At 39.6% G+C, this 22394-nt stretch overlaps 1 protein-coding gene and 1 non-coding gene across 5 annotated transcripts in view; both read right to left on the reverse strand.

Annotated features, from left to right (window-relative positions):
- Positions 1–1703: 1703 nt before the first annotated feature.
- trnai-uau lies at positions 1704–1797 on the reverse strand. The gene is made up of 2 exons: positions 1760–1797; positions 1704–1739 (listed from the first exon to the last, which is right to left on the reverse strand). It is a non-coding gene; the product is annotated as a tRNA-Ile (tRNA).
- A 3377-nt stretch (positions 1798–5174) lies between these two features.
- Positions 5175–22394, reverse strand: part of mta3 (metastasis associated 1 family, member 3) — a 28681-nt gene continuing 11461 nt past the window's right edge. Inside the window, exons 8-20 of one of the 4 annotated variants that reach the window (XM_034860449.1) lie at positions 22015–22114; positions 21743–21931; positions 19268–19342; positions 18225–18283; positions 17974–18092; positions 17011–17168; positions 13865–14087; positions 12165–12257; positions 11871–12032; positions 11265–11296; positions 11054–11172; positions 8714–8781; positions 5175–6647 (exon numbers count right to left, since the gene is read on the reverse strand). In XM_034860449.1, the coding sequence (XP_034716340.1) occupies positions 6613–6647; positions 8714–8781; positions 11054–11172; positions 11265–11296; positions 11871–12032; positions 12165–12257; positions 13865–14087; positions 17011–17168; positions 17974–18092; positions 18225–18283; positions 19268–19342; positions 21743–21931; positions 22015–22114 (1432 nt within the window). In that variant the 3' untranslated portion in view covers positions 5175–6612. Of the gene's footprint in view, positions 6648–8713; positions 8782–11043; positions 11173–11264; positions 11297–11429; positions 11538–11870; positions 12033–12164; positions 12258–13864; positions 14088–17010; positions 17169–17973; positions 18093–18224; positions 18284–19267; positions 19343–21742; positions 21932–22014; positions 22115–22394 lie in introns of those variants that run through there. The other 3 variants (XM_034860448.1, XM_034860450.1, XR_004655059.1) reach the window with 3 other exon arrangements.

Here is a 22394-nt window from a genome sequence, read left to right on the forward strand (position 1 = left end):
ACACACACACACACACACAAACACATTTTCAAACGTACAGATGCTTGGACCACTGAGCCTACAGTCAGGGCAGTGTGTGTGATTGTTCAACCACCCGGTCACCTCAGGGTATGGGTGAGGAAGGGGGAGGATGAGGAGGAGGAGGAGTTGTGGGGTGGGGTGTCGTGGAGTCTCTGGTGGGCAGATTTTAGGCTTTAGCGTCTTATAGAGGCAGCTGAGGAGAGTAAATTAAAAAACTGTTTTGTCTAATCCGCAGCACCAAGAACAAGTGGCACACTCTCCAAAATCTGATCCCTCATGTTTACATGGAAGGGATAAGCTTAAATCACAAACACACACACACACACACGCACACACACACACACAAACACACACACACACACACACACACACACACACACTACAACATTCCCTCAAATGATATGCACACATGCACTTACATGCATACATACCATACATAGTCCCTGCTGCTAAATACTCTGATTGTGTCCGGGGCTGGATAGAGGGAGGGGGAGTGAAGGGGGTGACGGGAAGCACGAAGCCCTGATCTGCACTCTCATTTTCAGCCTGGAGATCTGCACCCGGGACATCTGGGTCACATCATTACTGCAATCTTCTGCTTGTTCATTCCCAGCTTTAAAGGGCTTAGAGTGACAGACCTGCACACAACCCTTCACACAAAGCACACACACAGCCAAGGACACAGATGCAGCATGTAACAGTCTGATACAGTGAAATAAATCATGTCTAAATAAAGATTAATGGTTTGGATCTTCAGTAACACAGATGTTGTGATGCAGTTAAAGAAATGGAGCATTGTGCTTAGGCTGTTTGAAGGGGTGTGTATGCCAAAGTAAAATATTTCTGAATGGCGTGATTGAGAGTGCCACTAAAATAAAATTGGATAATTTAAATGCTCATAAGACTGACCAGAGGTGGACTAGTAAAACACTGCTCTGCTGCATTCACCAGTCAAAATGTTTCTTGAGAAACATATCTGCACCTCCATAGCAAAATTAGTTTTAGAGCTGGAGAAGCTGTGTACTTTGTCTGGTGCGGTTGTACCGCCCTCTAGTGGTAAAGAGCTGGTTGTACAACAGAGTTGCAGTTTCGGCTGTCAACCGATAGAGGGCGCTACAGAGCACCAGACCTGCGAAGATGGAGGGAGAAGATCAGAGCTGTAAACAGCACCTTTTTCCAAATAGTTTGTATGAAATGAAGATACGGATTATGTTTTGTTTTGCTGTGTTTGTTTTAACATTTTCCAATATGAAAATCTGTGGTTATTAATGAATTCAAAGCAACTAAGTGTTGATGATTTAACTGACAATGTAGTTATTACATTTTTATTTGAGCCTTTCACCAAGTGATACAAAACATAGGCTAGACCTATACTCGGCTAATATAGTGACCTTGAGATGGCAGTTACTTAAAAAATTGAAATAAAATTTTACGTTATATTATATTTCTATAATTTATTTTTACGTCATCAGGCTTGAGAGTTCATTTTTGAATGATCAGTAGTTACATCACATTAGTTCACTCAAACACACTTGTTCTTGATGACAGAAACTAAGAAGCCAGTGCTGAGTAGTACTTGAATACACCATGTCATGAAGGGGATTACTGTGTTACTGCGCAGTACAGGAAGTCCCCTCTCATACGGCAGATATGTAACCAGGTGAGGGTTATTCTAAAAACTGTGCTCCAGGTGAGGCTCGAACTCACAACCTCGGCATTGCTCTGCTGAATACTGTCGTATAAGTACCGCGCGCTAACCGATTGCGCCACTGGAGCTACGGCGACCATGTCCATGAAATCGGTTTAAGAAAGTGCCAACCGTTTGTGACAATTAGTTATCTGTTACTATGTTTAACTTCTGTTTTATTTTGACTGTATCTCTGTTTTGGAAAGCGTCGAACATAATGGAGACTAGAGAACTTACAGGGACCCCGATGATCACACGGATTCCAGCAGGCAACGTGCTGCGTTCAAGTAACAATCACAAAGCTCCGACTTCCAAATTCCGAAGAAGTAACCATGCCGTTTGTGTTTTAGCTTTTTCTTATTTGAAAAAATAAAAAATGAAACGATTAAATACAAATAGTATTCTGTTAACCGTGTAAGAAACAGTTAGAAGGAAACTAATCATGAAAATTATATACCTGATACACGATGTTTGAGTCTTAATTTCGTCTTTATTTACTTTATTTATGTAAAACCGTAAAAACACAGTGATACATAAATGGATTATTTTGTAAGATTTTAATAACTCAAATAGGCTTCCCACAAAAAAGTATTCTAACCAGGTTTAAATAAAAAGCAAAATCAAAAAAAAAAATTTTAATGTGAGGAATTAGAGACAGAAGTGTATGAATTTGAGGAGAAAAAAATGGAAAATATAATATTAATATTCATGTAGACGACCCCTCCTGCCACTTTGCAGATGAGATTCTGCAACTATTGGACTGCCTCTACCTCCAACAACATGTTGATGTCCCCACACACACCAGGGAGCACACACTGGACCTGGTCATTTCCAACTCCACCCCTATTAGCAACCTTCTGGCATATGATCTGGGTGTGTCGGACCATAGGGCCATCTCAATGAGCTCATGCTCCTTTCTCCACACACCTAAGACAAGTGTGAAACCTGCTATAGGGACCTGAAAAAGATCGACCTTGACCACAGACCTCCAACATCCCTCCTCTGCTGATTTTTCCTCAGTCACTAAGTCAGTTGATTTCTACAACCAATCTCTGAGCAGTCTCCTAGCTAACTCCGGCAAATGAAAACAGCCGGGCGTGTCCTTGAGTTGCGCCTCAAGGCCAGGACTTACTGTTCATAGGCTGGCCTACCAAGAACATCAAAAGTCTCATGCAAGGTCCTTGAGAGATGCACATTCACAGTTCTATTCCAATCCAATCCACTTTATTTGTATAGCACATTTTACAAACACAAAGTTACCAAAGTGCTGCACAGAAAACTCAAACATACAAAACAATTAATGTAAAACATTGTAAAAACAAAATAAGAGCATCTGGTTTAAAAAGATAAAAAAATTGATAAAAATAATAAATACTAAAATACAATAAAACAGTAAGAGCCATCAGAGGACCACACAACTCACATGGAGTTAAAAGCCAAAGAATAAAAATGTAAAAAAAAATCCAACATTATCAACAACAGCCCTGGCAACTCCAAGCAAAATGTCTCTAGCACATGACACCCTCAAACCACAAACTCACTCTCATTCAGAAGCCACAGAAGAGGGGTTTAACAATGTCATAAATTATTTTTAGAAAAATAGTAGGGAGCCATCCGCTCCCTGCTATCCAGTTTCCCCACACTGCCTGTTGTAAGTCTTCTGGTAGCTTTGCCAAGAGAAATCTCATCATTCCCAATGTTGCAGAGACGGAGAGAGTAGGTATATGTTAAGAGATAAGACCTCTACTACCTTACCTCGACTAGTAAGTCACATGGTCATGACACAATCGTTAGTCTATTTTGACAAAAGTGTCTGCTACGGCGCCATAACGTGAGCTACAAGGTGATGGAGCCCTTTTATACGTTGTTGCGTATCTTTAGAAATAAACAACGGACAAATGGAGTCTTTAAACGCTTCAGATGTTAAGTTATTCGCTTTCAAAGTGGCGCCAAAATGAATGGCGGTCAATGGAATGCTAACGGCAGGTGATGGCTTGCTAATATCAAAATGGCGCCATAGGGAGCTTTGCTTAGAGAGGAGAGGCTTAACCCCTTGCCCTGGACCCCTTCCCTACAGCCCTGGTAAAATCCAACCTCCATTCCATAAGTCCTTCATTATCATCAAGGGGCTGGAAAAAGTAGTTGTCACACAGCTTCAGGACCATCTAAAGCAAAACAACCTGTTCAAAAAAAATTCAGTCTGGTTTTCGCCCTGGCCAAAGCACAGAAACAACCCTGGTCAGGGTTACAAATGACCTGCTGACGACTACAGACACTGGCTATCCATCTCTTCTCATCCTCCTGGACTTGACTGCAGCATTGGACACTGCGGACCACAACATCCTCCCAACAAACCTAACCGCCTATGTTGCTCTGGCATCATCCACTCTGACCAACTGCCTGGAGAAGGTAATGGCGTGGATGAAGCAAAACATTCTGCAGCTGAACAACTCAAAGACGAAAACCCACCTTTTTCGGAGAGCTTTCGATTAAACTCCTGCCCTTTTCCTTATTAGATTAGATTAGATTAGATTATACTTTATTCATCCCATAACGGGGAGATTTCGTTATTACAGCAGCAGCATTTTCTTCAATAACAGCAAAAAACAAAACACACAAACAAGTAAACACACAAGAAATACAGGCAAACAATAGACAATGATTATATGGTAGACTGTTATAGTTATTATTGTTTATGTTCATGCTCTATACGTGTTTTTATTTTTTTAGCACTTACCTGTTTTATCATTCGGCACTTTGGGGTTTGCGTAAATATAAAGTGCATTGCAAATTAAATGAATTATTATTATTATTATTATTAATATTTAAATGCCCATGGTTTTGGAATAAATTAGATGATCACGTGTTTAGATGTCCACTTTTGTCCACTGTACTTTACATACTGTGTAAAAGTGCAAGAGTCAAATGTGCAGACGGTATAGATATTATGATTAAACAGATGACATGCTGAACGTGTTAAATCTGCTTTCTAATCCCCCGCAGCAACTTCATGCAGATAGCTAAAAGACCAATCCAATTACACTATGTCAGGTTCAAATATGCTGGAAACAAAAACACAGCAGTTTACTGTTGTCTGCGATGAGAGAGAAAGCAGCAAGAGAAAAAACTAACACACACACATACACACACACACACACACACTCACTCGCACACACACACACACACAAGTACCTTGAGGCAGGCCGTAAGCTTCCAAGAAACATTATTTATATGCAGAGAGCACCCCTTGTTCCTCATCGTTGTGTCAAATTACCAAGTAGCCTACTGTGGGGGTCCCATCTGTTACACTCCCCCTCAAGAGCAACACAGAGACAGGCAGAGAGACAAAGTAGGTGGCCGGGAGATAGGGCAGGCTGGCAGGATGTAACACCACAAAATGACTCACTGAGACTGCACACCATAATCCAGCATTGTGTTGTTTTTTTTATTAGTAGTAGTATTATTCTCAGCATATTCATAATTCAACACATGACATACAGGAAACACTAACATAAACATTCTGAATGAAAGAGAAGAAATCATCAGCGGAGGATCTCACCTCAAGGACATGCTGCGGCGATGCCAGTTTTAAAACTCATAATTAAACACACCTGAAGGCTGGATAGGCAACTTTTTGAGGCAACGCTCTCTGCCAGCATGCAGCAGAGAGAGAGAGAGACATGTCTGAAAACAGGATAAACTTGATTGATGACTTTATAAGAACAATGAAGAAATTGAATATGACTAAACTGCTGCTGGCAAAGTTACTCTTCTTTGCCTCAAAATATTGCCGGTCCATCACAGCCTTGAGGAAGATATGACAGATCCATGCCCTTTCTGTTGCAAAGGAAGTGCTTTAGTACCCATGTCAGGGCTAGGTAGGTACAGTCGGCCATAGAAATAGGATGAGTAGATTTACAGTGCTTTAATGAGATATACAATATATAATACACTGGTTCATTCTTTTGCTGTTAGATGTAAGCTAGCTCTCAATTTCTTTGCCTTATATTTTCAGACCTGCAGATTTGTCATGAATAGCTGACAGCGTTTGTGAAATAATGTCTCCAGATCATCATATTTCAACACCAGCTCATCAGCTCATTGATATAAACTTCAAGAAGAGCATGAAAAAATGCGGGTAAAACACAATTCAAAGCAGCCGTTAAAAAAAGGGCCGCTAGTTCAGTCTACATATAGTGCATTTTCTTTTTAACGTCAGCGATAGACATTTGCCTCTTCTTCATTGTTAAAAGAACCTCAGTCCACATCAACGCATTCCCACCCCCCCCACCCTATCCTAATCCAACCCCATGCCCCCACCCAAAGTAACTTTATACAAACTGATAGAACTTCACATCAATTCACCATCGACACAAAAAAGTCACACAAAGTTCTGTCGTTAAGTCCATCCATAAAAATAAAGAACAGCACACGTCAACGTTACCTCGCTCATTCATGTTGTTGGCATGATTACACACACATACACACACACACACAGACACACACACAGACACTCACTCACTCAGTTACTCGCATGCACCCAATTACAATATTTACACATTCAAACACATACCCAGGATTAAAGACAGGCAGCACTTGCAGTCAGGTCAGGTGTAAGTTTTCTATTGCATCACAGCTCATGACATACTTCTGTTGCCAGTTAGACAGCATTTTTAGGGAAAGGAATTTTAAGGAATAAAGAAGGAGAATAGGAGGTGAGAATTTGTTAGGGTGTGTGCAGCACGGGGTCAGAGGGTCTGTGTGGGGTTAGTCGTGGATGACGATGGGGCCTCGCATCCTCAGGCTGGGGTGAGGGTGCGGAGGGGCAAGGACAAGCCCCTGCGGCAGGCCCTGGGTGACCCTGCGCAGGGTAATCTGCTCGCATGGCTGCCGACAAGCATGCCTCAGCTGGGAGCGGGACAGCAGCCGTCTGGCCCTCCTGGAGGGATGGAGACGAGACAGGACATAAGTGCAGAAGATACACTGACGCAAAGCTAATTTCAGTAAAATATCCAGATTGAACATTCATTCTTGACCTTGGAAACAGTAGTTAGTAGTAGTAAAAGTTACAGCATACAAAATAATCAAAATTACAAGTCTGCCAAATTACTGATTCCCAGGTCAGGAATTAATTTTTAATCTCAACTTTAAGACCAATATGGACTAGGAGTCCATGAAGCGCTTGAGCAAAACGGAAATTTGAATCTACACTTCAGTGACAACCGGGCAACTTGCTCTGCCAAGAAACACTGTGTGAATTGAAAGCTCCAGAACTAAATACACCTTGTGGTGAGATTGTTTTGTCAATCAAAATTTGTCATTCAGAGGGTTTGGTTACTTTTTGCTGAGCTAACCTAACCAGCCATATTAATCTTCTCATTACTCTCTATAAGAAAGCAAATAAGATTAAAAAAAAGTCAAACTTTTCCTTTAGGAGGATTTCGACTGTGATTTGGAGAAATTTGGGTTTTTTAAATAAAATTATTTTATAATACTTTCTCTTTTACAAGACCACGGTTTCTAACAGTTTCTTTTTCATGAGACATGTTTTGAACATACTGTTTGATTGTGTGATGTTTAAACAATACAATCGTTAAAGCCAACAATTCTTGATTCCATCTGTATGTTTCAACAGGTTTCAGTAGCTAAGCTTCTACTCTGAATACATTATTTATATGATGTTGACCACAGGCTTGATTCTTACGAGAACAGCCTGCAGTGAAAAGAATGCCAACACATAGAAACAATAATGAAACTGGCTGCAGGCTGTGGGCTTCATGAGACAGCTTATTTGTCATGTACGCTTTTAGTTTCCAAGGAGTTTGACAATGATGCATGCAGAGCAGAATAGAATTACCATCACTGTTTCGATGTAATAGAGAAGTACTACAGCAGGCGTTTCAGACTTATAAAGGAGGAGGTCATTTCTAGACTGCAGTGGACTTTGTGCTCTGACAGGAAGACTCTTTGGGGCACACTCACATGTTGGACACAGCACTAATGGAATTCATTTGCAGACAAATGTTTTTCTTGTGTTGTGAACAGGAAAACATATCAGATCCCTCCAGATCCCTGCTATTGATCAAAATGAGCACTTATAAAGGCTCTGCGTATATTATTTGCCTGTGCATCCTAAATCGCTCCTAAAGTGCTTGCAACACTCATGCATCCATACACACATCTTTCAAGTACAATGAACCCTAAGATTATTAAAAAGCATGACATGCATAATGTAAGAGCTAATTGGAGCCCTTGGTATAAATGCCAATCTTTGGTTCCTCGGGTGCAACTCAGAAGCACATACAGTTTTTGGCCCCCATGGACACACGCACACACACACACAAAGACCACAACACCACACAGGACCAAAAAAAGAAACTCAGTGCCTTAAAGCTTGGGTTCATTTTTTCAGTTTCTTTCTACCGTTGTGTTTTATAATATTTCACACTCTTTAGGCTTTGTCCAACTTCTCTGCCTCTCATATTTTGTACAGTCATAGAAGAATCACACAGATTCTTTACTTTAGAAAAAGTACCAATTCTACAATGTAAAAATACTCCATTAGAAATAAACGTCCTGCTTCCTTAAGTCCTACTTAGCTAATACATAAGTATTATTAGCAAAATATACTTTGAGTATATATATATATATACATATATGACATAAATAGTTTGTTAAATACTGATTTATTAATGCATAAGCAGCAATTACTGTTTTATGGTAGTTTAGTGTAGGGGAGTAGAAGTCTAAAGTAGGACATAATGGAAATACTCAAGCAAAGAACAGACACATTCAACTGTACTTAAGGACAGTACTCAAGTGAATGTACTTGGCTACTTTCACACCAGCTTCCTCATCGGGTCAAGATTTCAGTTTCTTCATACGTTCTTATGATCTTATTTTTGTCGTGTTTAGCAGTTTGATTAATGTGTAACCTACGCGAAGAAAAGGGTTAATATCTTTCTCTGTTTCTATCTCTAGAAATATTCTATTTGTCTCTCTTGCCTCCCTGAATATGTGGGAGTGATCTCCCACTCCTCTCTGCTCTGTGGCACACTGCATTCTTCATCACGCTGAGAAAGAGAAAGAGTGGGAGAAAGGAGAGAGGGAGAAAATTAAACTTCCGATCATCTCTCATTAGCAGCAGCCTTTCAGAGCAGATTTATTAATGTCTTTAATTTAGAAAAGCATTTATTAAGTATCCACTAGAAGAACAAATAACATTGAAACATAATATAATGGACAGTATTCAACATCTCTTGCACACACAAACTCACAGCCATGTTGATCTTGGTGGTAAGTAAGTGATCCATATGAGTGCAGCCATGGTTAATGTGGTCCACTCACTGGTCCATCAGCACCATTTAGCTACTCTAATTTTAGCCTTGATGGGTGGCTATAAGGCCGGGTGCGATGAGCCATGGCACCCGGCCCTTATAGCCACCCGTCTAGCCCTTATAGCTCATAATACAATCTTTCTCTTTCACATACAGACATGCACGCAGTGACTCATTATGTGAGTGCGTGTATGCGTGTGTGAGAATGTGTGTGTCTATGTATGTGTAAAATATAAGCTGATTTTTCTGTGTAAAACATTAGTGCATGTTCATTGAATCATGTCTACATGTTGGGTTTTTTGAGACATTTTCTCTAAATACAATCTCTTCTAAATAAAATAGCTGTATTAAGTATTTATTTGTTTACATAAATTCCTACAATTCAGTTTAATTTTATTTTTATTTGTACAGAATCAACTGAATGCATCACCAAATCTTCCATTTGAAGAATTAAAAAATTAAAATCAAATATTAAATATTAATATTAAAAATGAAAAATTAAATATCTCTACAAATGCCGCATGTAACACTTAAAACTTTAAGTCTTATCAGTCTTCAGCCATTCTGCTAGTACTGTCGGGGTGTACTGAAGCACAGGAGTGCTTTAAGACAAATGTTCACATACCAATGCTATCATGACAATGTTCAGCAGGTATGATGATTACTAAGTTCTTTGTTCAGTGTGTTATTATGCCAACATCTGCTAATTAACAACTTACACAAAGTACAGCTGTTGCTTATGTAAATGTTTTAGTTCAGCAATGAACCAAAGAATTGGACAAATTACAATATTGGCAATACACAAAAAAGTTAACCGGTTGCCAAAGTTGTTACAATTCATGGGGGGAACAGGAATGTCTGAACTAAATTTCCCGGTGAGCCACTAATTGCTGCGACATTTCACCAAAGACCCTAAATGTCAACCTCATTCTACTGCTAGAAGAAGACATCGGTGAGGTTATTAGACTTCATCCATTGGGGCCATGAATGTCTGAACAAAACTTTATGGAAATTCTTTCAAAAGTTTTTCAGGACTGTAGGCAGAAGTTTTAAAATATTAAGGTCACGAGTCAAAGCCCCACCCACGCCGTGTCATTATAATGTAACTGATTATTCCTATGGTAGCCCTTTTTAAAACATTATTATATTGTATTGTGTTGTATACATACAATTGTATATATACTATATATACATATTAGGCCATGCAGTGAGTATCAAGCTATTCTTAAATCTACTGAGCCCTCTGACAGGCAACACCATTCTCTAATGTACAGTACCTTTAAGCTGCCTCTAAAACTTACCCTCGCCCTAGAAAAAAGCAGATGATTGAAGCTTATGTGTACTTCGTATCTGCTCGGCCTAAACTACAATGGCTGGCCCAACTAGCATGATAGACACCTTCATCTAAATGCCATGGCCCACTCAGATGTCCAATTGCCATCACTGAATCCCGCAGGATTTCTTTTTATATTGGCCTAAAAATAGTGGAAATCATACCAAAAAATATAATAAAGAAAAAAGTTTTTAATTGAAATTCCCCAAAGTTGCTCAAACCCCTTAATTTCCCAGAAAAACAGCAAACATGAGCTCACTGTTCTCAATGGCAGTTTTTTCTTCTTCTATAGGCTATACATTTTTCCCTGATGAAAATGTCTTAATATTTTATTAATATTGGTGGTTTGTGCTTTTACAGTGTTTCCTAGATGTGGGAGCTGCATTAAGGTTTGCTGAAAATAAACACTTTTATTAAAATCAATTTGAATTGATTTTGACTCTTCCCAGGCTGACACTCTGTTTCGACTCAGTGGGTTTGTGTGCATTTAGGCACACATTAATTGTGTTGTTGTGTTTGTGTGTGTGCACTACACAGCTGCCTGAGGTCCCCACAGGACAAAATATAACAGCTCAAATCCTCTTATATGCTATTGGCGCACTTGATTTTCCACACACGCACACACACACACACATTCAGCCAATCAGAGGTCAGAAAAGTGTCACCTTTGCTTACCTGGTCTCCCGGGTGACAAGGAAGAAGCTGTCATCAGGGGCATCAATCCAGTTGGGGCGTCTCTTGCGGATCATCACTCCACCTCGGGTGCTTCCACTGCTGCTGCTGCGGCCGTTATGCTGCAAAAAAACAAACATGAAGTATTATTTTATTACAATGAGCAACGAAAGCTGTACAGGAATTGTTAAAACATTGAGTATAAGACACCTACCAGGAGGGGTCCACCTGTGGTACCAGGGTTATCTGCAAAAACAAGAAAAAGATGCATTGTGGGACTCTGTTAGATGTGAATAGTATTTATTAGTTTATTACTTTTCCTTGTTAGAAGTGGTGCAACAAATGACTGTTTCAATTTCAGTAAAAATAGTGAAGTTACCAATAAAAAACAAAGTGTCAGACTGAAGTTGAATCATCCAAATTATCCAAATGACCCCCATCTGCTGATTCGTTTTCATTAGAATTAGTTGTCATTCTCTCCAAGGAGCTAGTTTAGATAAGAAATGGCAGAAAAGGTTATCAACTCCGGGTGTATCTCCACTAATTTGATTTTTCAAGCAAAAGGATGACAAGGACATTGGATATCAACACTGTTTGGTCCTCAAGGTTCACTCACATCATAAGTTATTCAGTGTAAAGCAAGACAGGACGCATTTTCAAATTTTATTTTTGTTTTGTTTTTTTGTTTCTTTTTGCTGGGGGGGGGGGTGTGTGTAACAGATTAAGTCAAACAATAGCACTATTTTGAAAAAATAACTTCTTATTACTTTTTGGGAATTCAGCTGTTGTTTTTCTTAAATAAATGTGTGTCAGTGTGTACCTGTGCGTCTGTCTGACTCAGCCCTGCTGTGGTGATGGTAGCTGCGTTTTCCCAGCATGCCGTGGGGCCCGTGTGGGAGAGAGGAGAGGAGGCGTCGAGGGGGAGGCGTCTGCAGGCCCGGGGTGCGGTGGGAGCGAGGGGTGTGGGCTGCCGGACGGGACTCTGGAAGAGACACCACACTGGACTGCATCAACTGGCTCCTACAGACCTTCTGAATCATTTTTTAATTCAAATATATTTGATTTGACAGTTAGTCAGGACAATTTTACTGCTCAAACATTGATAATGATTTACCTAGAAACTGCAGAATACTGGTCAGAGTGCTCCTTTGGGCGGCTCTGGTTTTGGGTAGGCGAGTCCCTTGCCCTTCCGACACCCTTAACATGTCTAAACCAAACACACACACACATTTTACAAACCAGTGCAGTGTCTCTCAGATTGTATAATCTCCCTGTTCCCTCCATCTAAAAAATTGGTTAACATTTTTGCAGAATCACGCAAGTAAAAAACAAGGTTGAATTGTGATGAAATCAGTCCTGTTGAGAAAAAAAACAAAAAAAAACCTCAGGATGAAACCACTTTTCATTTTTAAAATGAATGATGCAGGAGTTTATTCAAGTGGCAAATCACCCTGTGGTGGTGACTTACTTTAATCTCTACCCATGTGGACATACAGAAATGTAATTGCATGCTCACATGCACACACACACACAAAACGTATTGTAAACTCACATACATTAAAATATGAAAGTATTATGACAGCAAGCACTGAAGGTTGATTCCATGCTGGGGGGGAGGCATGTCTTTATGGTTCCTCTGAGTGTGGTGGAGTTGATGGACGGAGAACACGGGACACATGAAGCACAAGGACTCGGAAGAGATGTTTTCAGGTGTGACTTTATTGGAGGTCTACTCTCACATTCACACAGTGATGAAAGAATAGAGCAAAAAAGAGGTAGAAGGTGAGATGAGAATATTGCAACAGTTGTTAGAAAGTGAAGGACGAAGAGGCAAAGTAGAGGGGAGAAATGGCTCTGAATGGCAAAGCGAGAAGAGGCAACATAATGGATTCATATGAATATTGCATGATTTGAACACAGGAGAACAGCTGAGTGGGTGTTATGGCGAGGGACCATCCTAGAGGACATGGTCCAGTAGATGACTCTGAATGGGTAAGCCTGATCTCCATTGGGAGATGCAGCCAGTAGCAAAGAAGAGCAGCTGGTTATTCGTTGTAACAAAAAAAAAAGGTCTTTACTTCAGTTTCAACCTTCCTTCTTTCAAGTTTTATCAGTCCAAATCCATCTATAGCTCATTATCAACCCAAACACAATTCATTTTGTCTAACACACATAATTAACAGCATGAGAAAAAATGAAGCGCAGTTTCAGTATTTACAATAAACATTCGTGGCTGAGACAAGTAGTTCTGCCAGGACAGCAGGGTGAGCACGCCTGTACCAGGGGCGCTGTGCAAAATAGAGCTTCTCATATTAAAATACATCTTCTCTACAGCTAACTTCAGCTCAGACTAGATGAGCTCTAATGGATTACAGTCTACTTGTTAATGACAATAGCAGATTCAGTTATGTGCGTTTTCAAAGTGTGTGCAGATGTGCTTGTGTAAAATAGCCCTGTTAAACCAATAAATCTTTGTGTTTAATTCCAATGGCTTTGAGTTCACAGTGACCAGGAACCATAACAGATAAAGAAAAATAATATAAAAACACGAATGAAAAGATGATCAAACTCATCGTTATGAGGACAGGCAGTCTTTATTGGAAACAGGGGGTGGGAGAATACAAAAACAAAATAATAATAACAATAATAATAAAAACAGAAAGAGAGACAGACAGGGGCAGAGATGGGGGTTGATGGTGGGGAAGTCAGGGTGATGAGAGTGAGTGAGTGTGTGTGTGTGTCTGTCTGCATATGTTGTGTTTTGTCTGGTGTGTCCATGTGGCAGAAGTTAGGAGAAATTGAAAGAGCTCTTACACTCTGCCTTTATGGCCCCAGAGTTAATGGGGACAAAGGGCCGGCGCGCAGCACGGCGCAGCCTGATGATGTCACGGCACATATGCCGGGCCAGCTTGGTGAGGCGGGTGGCCTGCAGCAGGAAAGCCTGCTTGGTCTTCATGGAGGACTTGGGGCTGCCGCTGTTTCGCATCGGCACCATGTGGTTGGACTGGCGAGGAGCATGACCCCGTGAACGAGGCTCCTGGGACAGAAGGACGGATAGAGAAAAGGCCGCTGAATACAGTTATACTGATGACAGTTAAGTTAAAAAAAATGTAGGCGCTTTAAAAACGGCTTTAAAAAAAAGGCAGGTCAGCTTCTTATTATGAGCAATGTGGTCCTACAAGAACACAGAAACTTGGGAACGGTTTTGATCATTTTGCATGAGAGATTTCAGAATGTATGTTTTAACTTTGATTGCTGCTTATTTAGTCCCAAATATTTACAGTTGAATACTTCAGATTGGAAATGTTTTAGGGCCTACACAGATTTAAAAAGTCAGTTTGACCAGCCTCGACATCCCAATAATATTTATTTTGAAAGTGTGCTAATGTTAAGAGTTAAGTTGTTGTTTCTAAATGCTTACATCTCTGTGTTATACTTAATAACAAGGTAAACATTTTAGCACCACAATGAGACGTCAACACCAATTTATATGACCAAAATACATTTTAGTACATGGTTAATAATCCATGAAAAACAAAGCGTGCAAGCCAAATGTTGCCAGTTTATTACAGTCCACCTACCTAAAACGAATACAGTCAAATACAACATAAGTCCTACCTTCATTAAGGTTAATATGTTCAGTGTTCGTTGGAACTATTATAGAGAGGTGTTAACTCATGGTCATTTTGGAGGATGTCGTTTTGTTGACTCTAATATTTCATCCACCCTGTTTATGTCAAGGAGGGCAACTACAGCCTCCAAAATAGTGTTAATTTGGTCCGACAAGACTAATAATGTTCGTTAACGAGACGATGACAAGACTGCACCAATGTCCAAAAACACTGACTAAGATTAATTAACATGCATTATTGTTGACATAAAAAGACAGGACTAAAATGTTTTGCATTAAATAAAAACTAAGTTAAAATCTCTCTCCATTTTCATTAACTATCCTCTCTACTTTTTCATCATGAGATAGAACTAATGCAGTGCCCGTTTGGAGCACTGTGGTTCAATCGCGGCGCGGCGCGGCTCATCTAGAGATTCGGTTTGTCCCCTTTTTTCATCAAACCGTCACACATCCAAGTAGCGATGTGGCCCAGGCGGGGAGGGAGGAAGCCCAGATCAGCCTAGTGGAGAAGCCACGACAGCGCGTAGCTATATGCCCCGGCCCCAGGCAGGGGACGGACGGGGGAAGCCCGGCTCAATATAAAACCAGACGCGTTTAACAAAGTTGCATTCAACAAAAATCATTCAACAATTGTATTTTGTAGGGTAATTATGACATTTGAACATCAGTTTATCAGAAATAATCGCAGAAATAATATATTTAAAAAAAGACTAAAATGTTTTTACTAAAACTTGACTAAATTACCTGAGTTCTCTTTTACTAAAACTAAACTGAAATGACAAGACTTCTAGTTGACTAAGACTTGACTAACAAAAAACATATGTGAATGACTAAATATGACTAAAACTAATAAGGACATCTGGCACAAGACTAAGACTAAATTAAAAATAGGTGACAAAATTAACACTACTCCAAATTGATCATAAAGTTGAATGAGCATTTTATTAAAAACTATTAAAAACGAATTATTTTTACATTATAACCTTTCTGAGGTTGGGAATTGTTGCAGGGATGTTGTATAAGAGTGTACATTGTGGAACAAAAGTTGTGGCTAAACATTTTTTCTACCGCAGAAAAGGCTAAGGTGTAACTAAAAAATGATGTTATTAATGGCACGCAGGCTCACTAACATTTTACAGGGACGCTTTAATCAAACAGCCATCATTTATGTTATATATTACACCTGTACAGACAAGTCGACTTTGGGTCTCTGTAATGCGTCCTATGCAAATTAATCTCTAACAAAGAAAATCGGTAGACCAAAAATGGACCTCTAAAGATTAATATGTTGTCATAGGAAAACATTAGCAGGAAAAGGGTAGACTACGGTGTGGCAGCTGTGTAGCATTTTAATGCTAGTTAAATGAAATGCAGGACGAAATTCTCATTCAAGTGCCATCTGCAGACATATGGAAACTACATTTTTTAAATGGTCAGTTTTCATACTCAAAAAAATGATCCACACAGTAAAAGCGGAAGGTGTGTGAATGCATTTACAGCTAATGTGTAAGCTAAAGTAGTGATGTTTTGCGCTCACTGAATAATTGATGTTTGATGACAGCTCTCATGTATAGGAACTCGCTGACTTAACAGGACTTTAGCTTATTTACTGTAACCAGAGTTAGACAAGTCAATACATACCCTTCTAATCTTCGTGCGTGCTAAAATCCTGGTATTATTAGCTGGTCTTACCTGTTCATTGTCACAGCTGTTTACAATACAGCAAACACCTATGATTGTAAACTCTGCTTTTAGTATCTAGTAATTTTTTGAATCTATTACTCCAGGAGAACTCTGCTCCGTGATCGGGCTTCTTAGGTGCGGCAAGCAAATCACTCCGCCCAAGTAGCAAAAGTACCAGTGCTTCGCCTTTCAGAGAATATAGTTCCCAGTTAGTATGCGGTTAGAAGATGGCTGTCTCTCATGTGACCTTGTTTTTGTACACCCTGTGAGTATACAAATCACAAGATAAATATGAACGTGTTGGCGTTATTTTGTCACTCATTTGGAGCAGTAGCTAGTTGGAACCGGTTACCTGCAGGATCTTTGTTAGGCTAAGCCAATGCTGGGGGTGTCAGACAGAGTTACAGCACGCACGGAGATGAGAAGGGTATGTAGCGACTCGTCTAACTCTGGGGGATACAGTGAATAAGCTAAAGTCCCTATAAATTGGCGTGTTCCTTTAAACGTTATGTAGCTGCAGTTGTGTGAATTTGGAATTTGTTCTATATTTTATAAAACCACGTCTAATACAGTATTTGGGGATATAAGCAAATCTCCCCCTGTACGCCCCATGTGTTTTACGTCTGTGCCTTCTGACTGAGCTTACATTGGTTGCTGGACTGGGAGAGGTCCTCTCCTCTGGGGCCTCTGCTCTGCTTGGCATCTTCAGGCCTCCGTATTTCTTCCAGTACATCCAGCAGGAAACGCAAAGGCGGCACTGCATGTTTGGAGGCCCCCATGAGTACCACTGGGCTGACTGCATGGCTGTTAATGCACAAAATGCATCAACAGAGGTTAGAAGGATTGCAGCACTGGTTCAAAGACACTCAGCATATTGATCTCTTCTTCCACTGTCTCAAGTCTCTCCGTAATGATTGTATCAATGTTTATTTATCCAATCAAATAACACTCATGCCTGCTATTGACAGATGATATTAGTATCTCTTAAACAGACTCTGTACCCACTAATGTAATGGTATGCAGGATAAAAGAAAATATATAGTATGGTTGGTTATCGTTTGGATTGTGTTGCTGTTGCTCATCCATTCTGTTTCTTATTGAAGCAAGACATTAAACCACAATATATTGAAAGCCAATCTCACTCGCCTCACTCTGCTCACAAACTGATTGGTTGCCATTTGGATGCTACTACTACAAAGATCATTTTCTGTTGCGGCGTCACAATCAAAGCTCTCTGCCAGTCAAACATTTATCTTACTAGTGAGTGAGTGACAGCTCCCTGGCGCACTTCTTCTCACATAAAAACAGTTTGTGTGTTCAAGGTAATAAATGCTGTTCAGTGGCAAAAACAATTGATAAAAGATGTTTGCTAAAATAATTCATAATAGCAAAAGTGACAAATATTCAGTTTGCAGCTTCTAAAATGGAAGGATTTGCACTTTTATCTGTGTTTTATCATTCTTAATTAAATCATTTGGCAACTTAAAGATATGACACATTGTTAAATTGTCAAGTTCAATTAGTAACGTCTGCCAAAATATATAAGACACACAGGAACGCATCTCTTCCAGAGTCAGAAGAGCTCAACACACACAAAAAAAAAACTTACTGTAGCAGCTTTCACAGGCTCTGCCCCCGCCTGCTGCATGGTAGGCCCCGGGGCCCGCTCCATTCACTGTCGCCATCTTGCCATTAGTCACTGAGATCTGGTTGGGGTTGGGCTTGTTACTGTCAAGGCAAAAGATCAGGGGGACATTTAAGAAACTGACTGCAGCTCTTTAAATCAAAACATGTAAATTATGCATACAAAAACAGCTACAGTAATAATACAAACACATATACATGTAAAATGTGACTTACTATGTGGGGATATAAACCTGCTTCAGTTTGCTCTCTGCCTCTGCTGCCTTCAGTCTCTTCTGCTCAGAGAAAAACACAGGGGAAGGATTTATCAATATCCTTTAGATAAAAATCTTCAGAGACAGTTTGACACTTTTCAAAATTAACTCTGATAGGCGATATGATGATAATCAATAAATGTAACAATTCCTTTTTAAACTGCTGTCATTTACTTTATTTTTGACAGGTTGCAGTCCCCTACTAAATAATCCATGGGCTTGAAAAGTTAACCCTTCAGACCAGTTTTAAAGAAACAGTTTAAATTCAAGTATAAAGTTTGGCTGTTGCTTTAATCCAAAGTGACCTCTTCTCTCAGAGCTGTGTACCTTCAACCCTTGACCTAACATTTCTAAAATAAATCTTTGCTTTAAAAACAGGATGCATGGAGACCCAGAGTTAATGGCAATTAAAGGCTGTGAAGGTCCAGTAAAAAATGCTGAATTGCATAATGGGCTGGGTTGGTACTGATACCAACAGAGTCCTCATCATGTAAATGGAAGCATCTTGGCACGCTGAATTGCAAACTCCGTCAAATACATCATGCTTGACTTCACCACACCAAAGCTGCAATAGTAGGCCAATCGCACATTGGAATAAAAACAAAAAACGCTTGGGTTGAATGGCTGCAAGTAAAACCATACACATTTTTGTTTTTTTTATATCTGGGTCCAAAAATAATCAAATGCAAGTTTCGTTTGACTGGAAAAGTTTCAACACTTCTTGGTACTGGGATATTACGGTCGATACAAAAGATGTATACACTTAAGACAAAGGCTGGAAAAAAAATTGATTCTCAAGGAAACGTTAAAAAAAAAGATTTTTTACAAGCTAGATTTCAAGGATGCACACAATGTGTTTCAGTACAAAACACTAAATGAAAAATAAAAAATAAAAATAGTACAGGGCACCTTTAAGCCTTGTACTCAATGGTAAAAAATGCCTTTTTTTAAAAGAAGTCTTTAAACTTTTATTATTGGTTTGCAAATACTGATTCTGAGTCTCACCTGTTGCACATATCTGTCTGTGGTCTTCCACATGTAGTAGTACTCTATGATGCTAGTCAGAGACTTCCATGGCAGCTTCACAAAAGGAAATAATGAAGAAGAAGAGAGAGGGGGGTGAGAATGATAGAGAGCAAATTAATGATATTAATACCTCATTTTCTTGCCTTCTTGGTGCGAAAGCCTTCATATATATTCATGAGCAAGAGGCATCGTGACAGAACCCCAGACCAAAACACACACACACACTCTCACACACAGTGATTCACATATTAAGTATTCATGAGCACCTGGTGCCCTTGCAGACAACCCTGCTTACACCCATATCCTGCTTTTATTGTACAGTACAGGAAGATGGTGGGAAGGAAAGGTCAACAGAAATAGTCAGCCCCTGTACGCGTGGAAGTTAAAATTGGTAATTTTGTCATTCACAGAACAGTGATGGTGGTCATCTTGAATTCATGAAGATTACAATGAATTCCCATTGTGACAAGTTTTCGCTGAGGAGGAAGAACGTATCAAAATGTCCATAGAAACTTCAAAATTCACTCCAGCAACACAATCAAACTTCTCAACTTTACTTCAATGTGCTAAGTGAGTTTTAAAAGCCATATTTCCCCCTAAAATACAACTAACCATGCACAATTTCAGCTTTTTACTTTGGTCCCTGGTGATTATGTTTGCTTAAGATTTAAGTTGCCTATTTACATATATTTAAATGTATGTCTGATCGTTTCTATGTTAACTGTTAGCCCACTGTTGGTTCCCCCGAAGACAATATCATTGTCTATCACTACGTTTTACTGTAAATGGTCTGTTCTTATGTTTTTTAGTCTTAACGACTACTCAAAGCACTTTTAAATAGTAATTTACCATTTCACACACACTCATACAATGTGGCCGAGGCTGCCGTACCAGGTGCCAACATCAGATACACACTAACACACATTTACACTCCGTAGACGCAGCATCGGGAGCACTTGGGGTTCAGTGTCTTGCCCAAGGACACTTCGATATGGGACTATAAGGCCAGGGATCAAACCAACAAGCTTCCAATTGGCAGGCGACCGCTCTACCACTGAGCCACAGCCGCCCTCTGTAAACATCGTCAACTGACAATTTAGGGGTCATTGCCCACCACTAATGAGAAGAATTAAAATATGAATTCAAGCCTACCACAACTGTCACTGATTAAGAAATTGAACTACCAGCACTAAACAGCCATCTTTCAAGTCTTAAACACTTAAACACTAAACACACCTTATTTAGCCCACACAAAAAAACACTATAGAATAGGACCAAGATCCATAGATGGTGTTATACATTAACTGTACTGTATATTTACTAACTAAAAAGTACATCTAGTGTTTTAATTTTTAAACACACAACAGATAATGAATGTTCTTAACTCAGGACAAATTAGATGTTAAGAAATTTAGCAAATATTTGTGCTTCTTGTCTCATCTTCTCATGAAGATAAACAAATGTATTATTCAGATTTTTCAGTTTTAATGTCCAGGGGGGGTAAAAGATTAGCCATAGTTAGGGTTGACTGAGCTATCTAAAACTTGTAAAATAATGCAAAATAACAACACAAAACACCCTAACACCCAATGACCACCCGAAAACTTTCAAATTACCAATTTAAACACAACATAAACATATAAGAGTTAGTTTTATGTTAAGAGTTTGGGCCCAGTAATATACTAGGGTTTCAACGGATCACATAAGTCTTCGGAGGTTCGGATCATGGTTTTGAGTCACAGATTGGAACACTTTTTGGATCAGCACAAAAAAGGGAGGGCAATATTTTTGTTTAAATGCTTTCTATTTATTATTTAAAGAATTCTCGTAAAACACAAAACTTTAAAGCCGCAGAGCTGAGTTTGCTTTTCCAGGGAACAAAAAGGACTATAACCGTGGAAATGCGTGTTTCTTGGGAGTGTTTTAATCCAAACCACAATCTTTCTCCTAATCTTAACTGGTCTTTTGTGTGCCTAAACTTAACTTTTGTCCTTATATAATGCTTGCTTGCTTTTTGTAGCCTAAACTCAACAATCATGTCCGCCAAAACGACCGGCAGTTTGCGTGCCTTGTACCCGGCTTTTCAAGTTCTTCCACTCCTCCCGTAGCCATGACCGTATCTATCAACTGCTTTTAACATGCTCCTTTTACGTGAACATACAACTGATTTTACATGCACCGTTCACGTGAACAGAAAATTGCATTGCCTGTTTATTTTCACGGCAACCCTCCAGAGAGATTTATCAGCCTACTTTAAGTAACAAATGTATTTCACACTATTGTTATTGTTGTTAAACTCCAGACCATGGATCAAGTATGGTCCGTTACACCAGTATTACTGGACTTGTTGGGTCTTTGTAAGAGGTCTAGACCTCCTCTATCTGTAAAGTGTCTTGAGAATGTTATGATTTGATACTATAAATAAAATTGAATTATTACACACATTACACTTACAAAGTCTTGTCGAATGTCGTTGAAGTCTTTTCCATATTTTTCTAGTGCCTCTTCAAACATGGCAGCTTCCGAGGCGCTCCACTCCTCCATCTCATCCCTGCAGAGCACTGGGCCGCCAGCCGGGACCAGCACACTTAGGGCACTAGACAGGTCGTAATTATGACGATGCAACGTGTCCATCGCATGGAACTGCAACAAATGCACAGAGAAGGTGTTACAAACTATCATTTAGGTCACAATCAGGTACTGCAGGGTTTGTGTGTCCAACTCACCAGTGTGATATCTCGTGAGGCAGCAGCTGCACTCATGTGTAAGCTTGGCTGTCTAACCGAGCTGCTGCAGTCCAACGCTCGAGCAAAGGTCCCAACCGCCCTGGAAAAGGACACAGAATCACAAAACATATGTATATAAAGAAATACAGTGAGATTCATGTACCGGTTCACTTCTGCAAAAGTAAAAATCCTTGTTAGAAGGGTTAGGTGTTTTTGTTTACTGCTTTACAGATGAAAAAACAGACAGAGCTGCACAGCGCTGAATATTTTTAATAGGAAGCAAAGAAATGTCACATTGAACTGATCATGACTATCAGAATAGAGGGTTAGACTACATTTTCAAAACTAATTTAAACAAAAATCTTTGTCTACTTTTAATA

The sequence above is a fragment of the Etheostoma cragini genome, chromosome 21 (assembly GCF_013103735.1).
Source record: "Etheostoma cragini isolate CJK2018 chromosome 21, CSU_Ecrag_1.0, whole genome shotgun sequence".
In the NCBI taxonomy this organism is placed as follows: Eukaryota; Metazoa; Chordata; class Actinopteri; order Perciformes; family Percidae; genus Etheostoma; species Etheostoma cragini.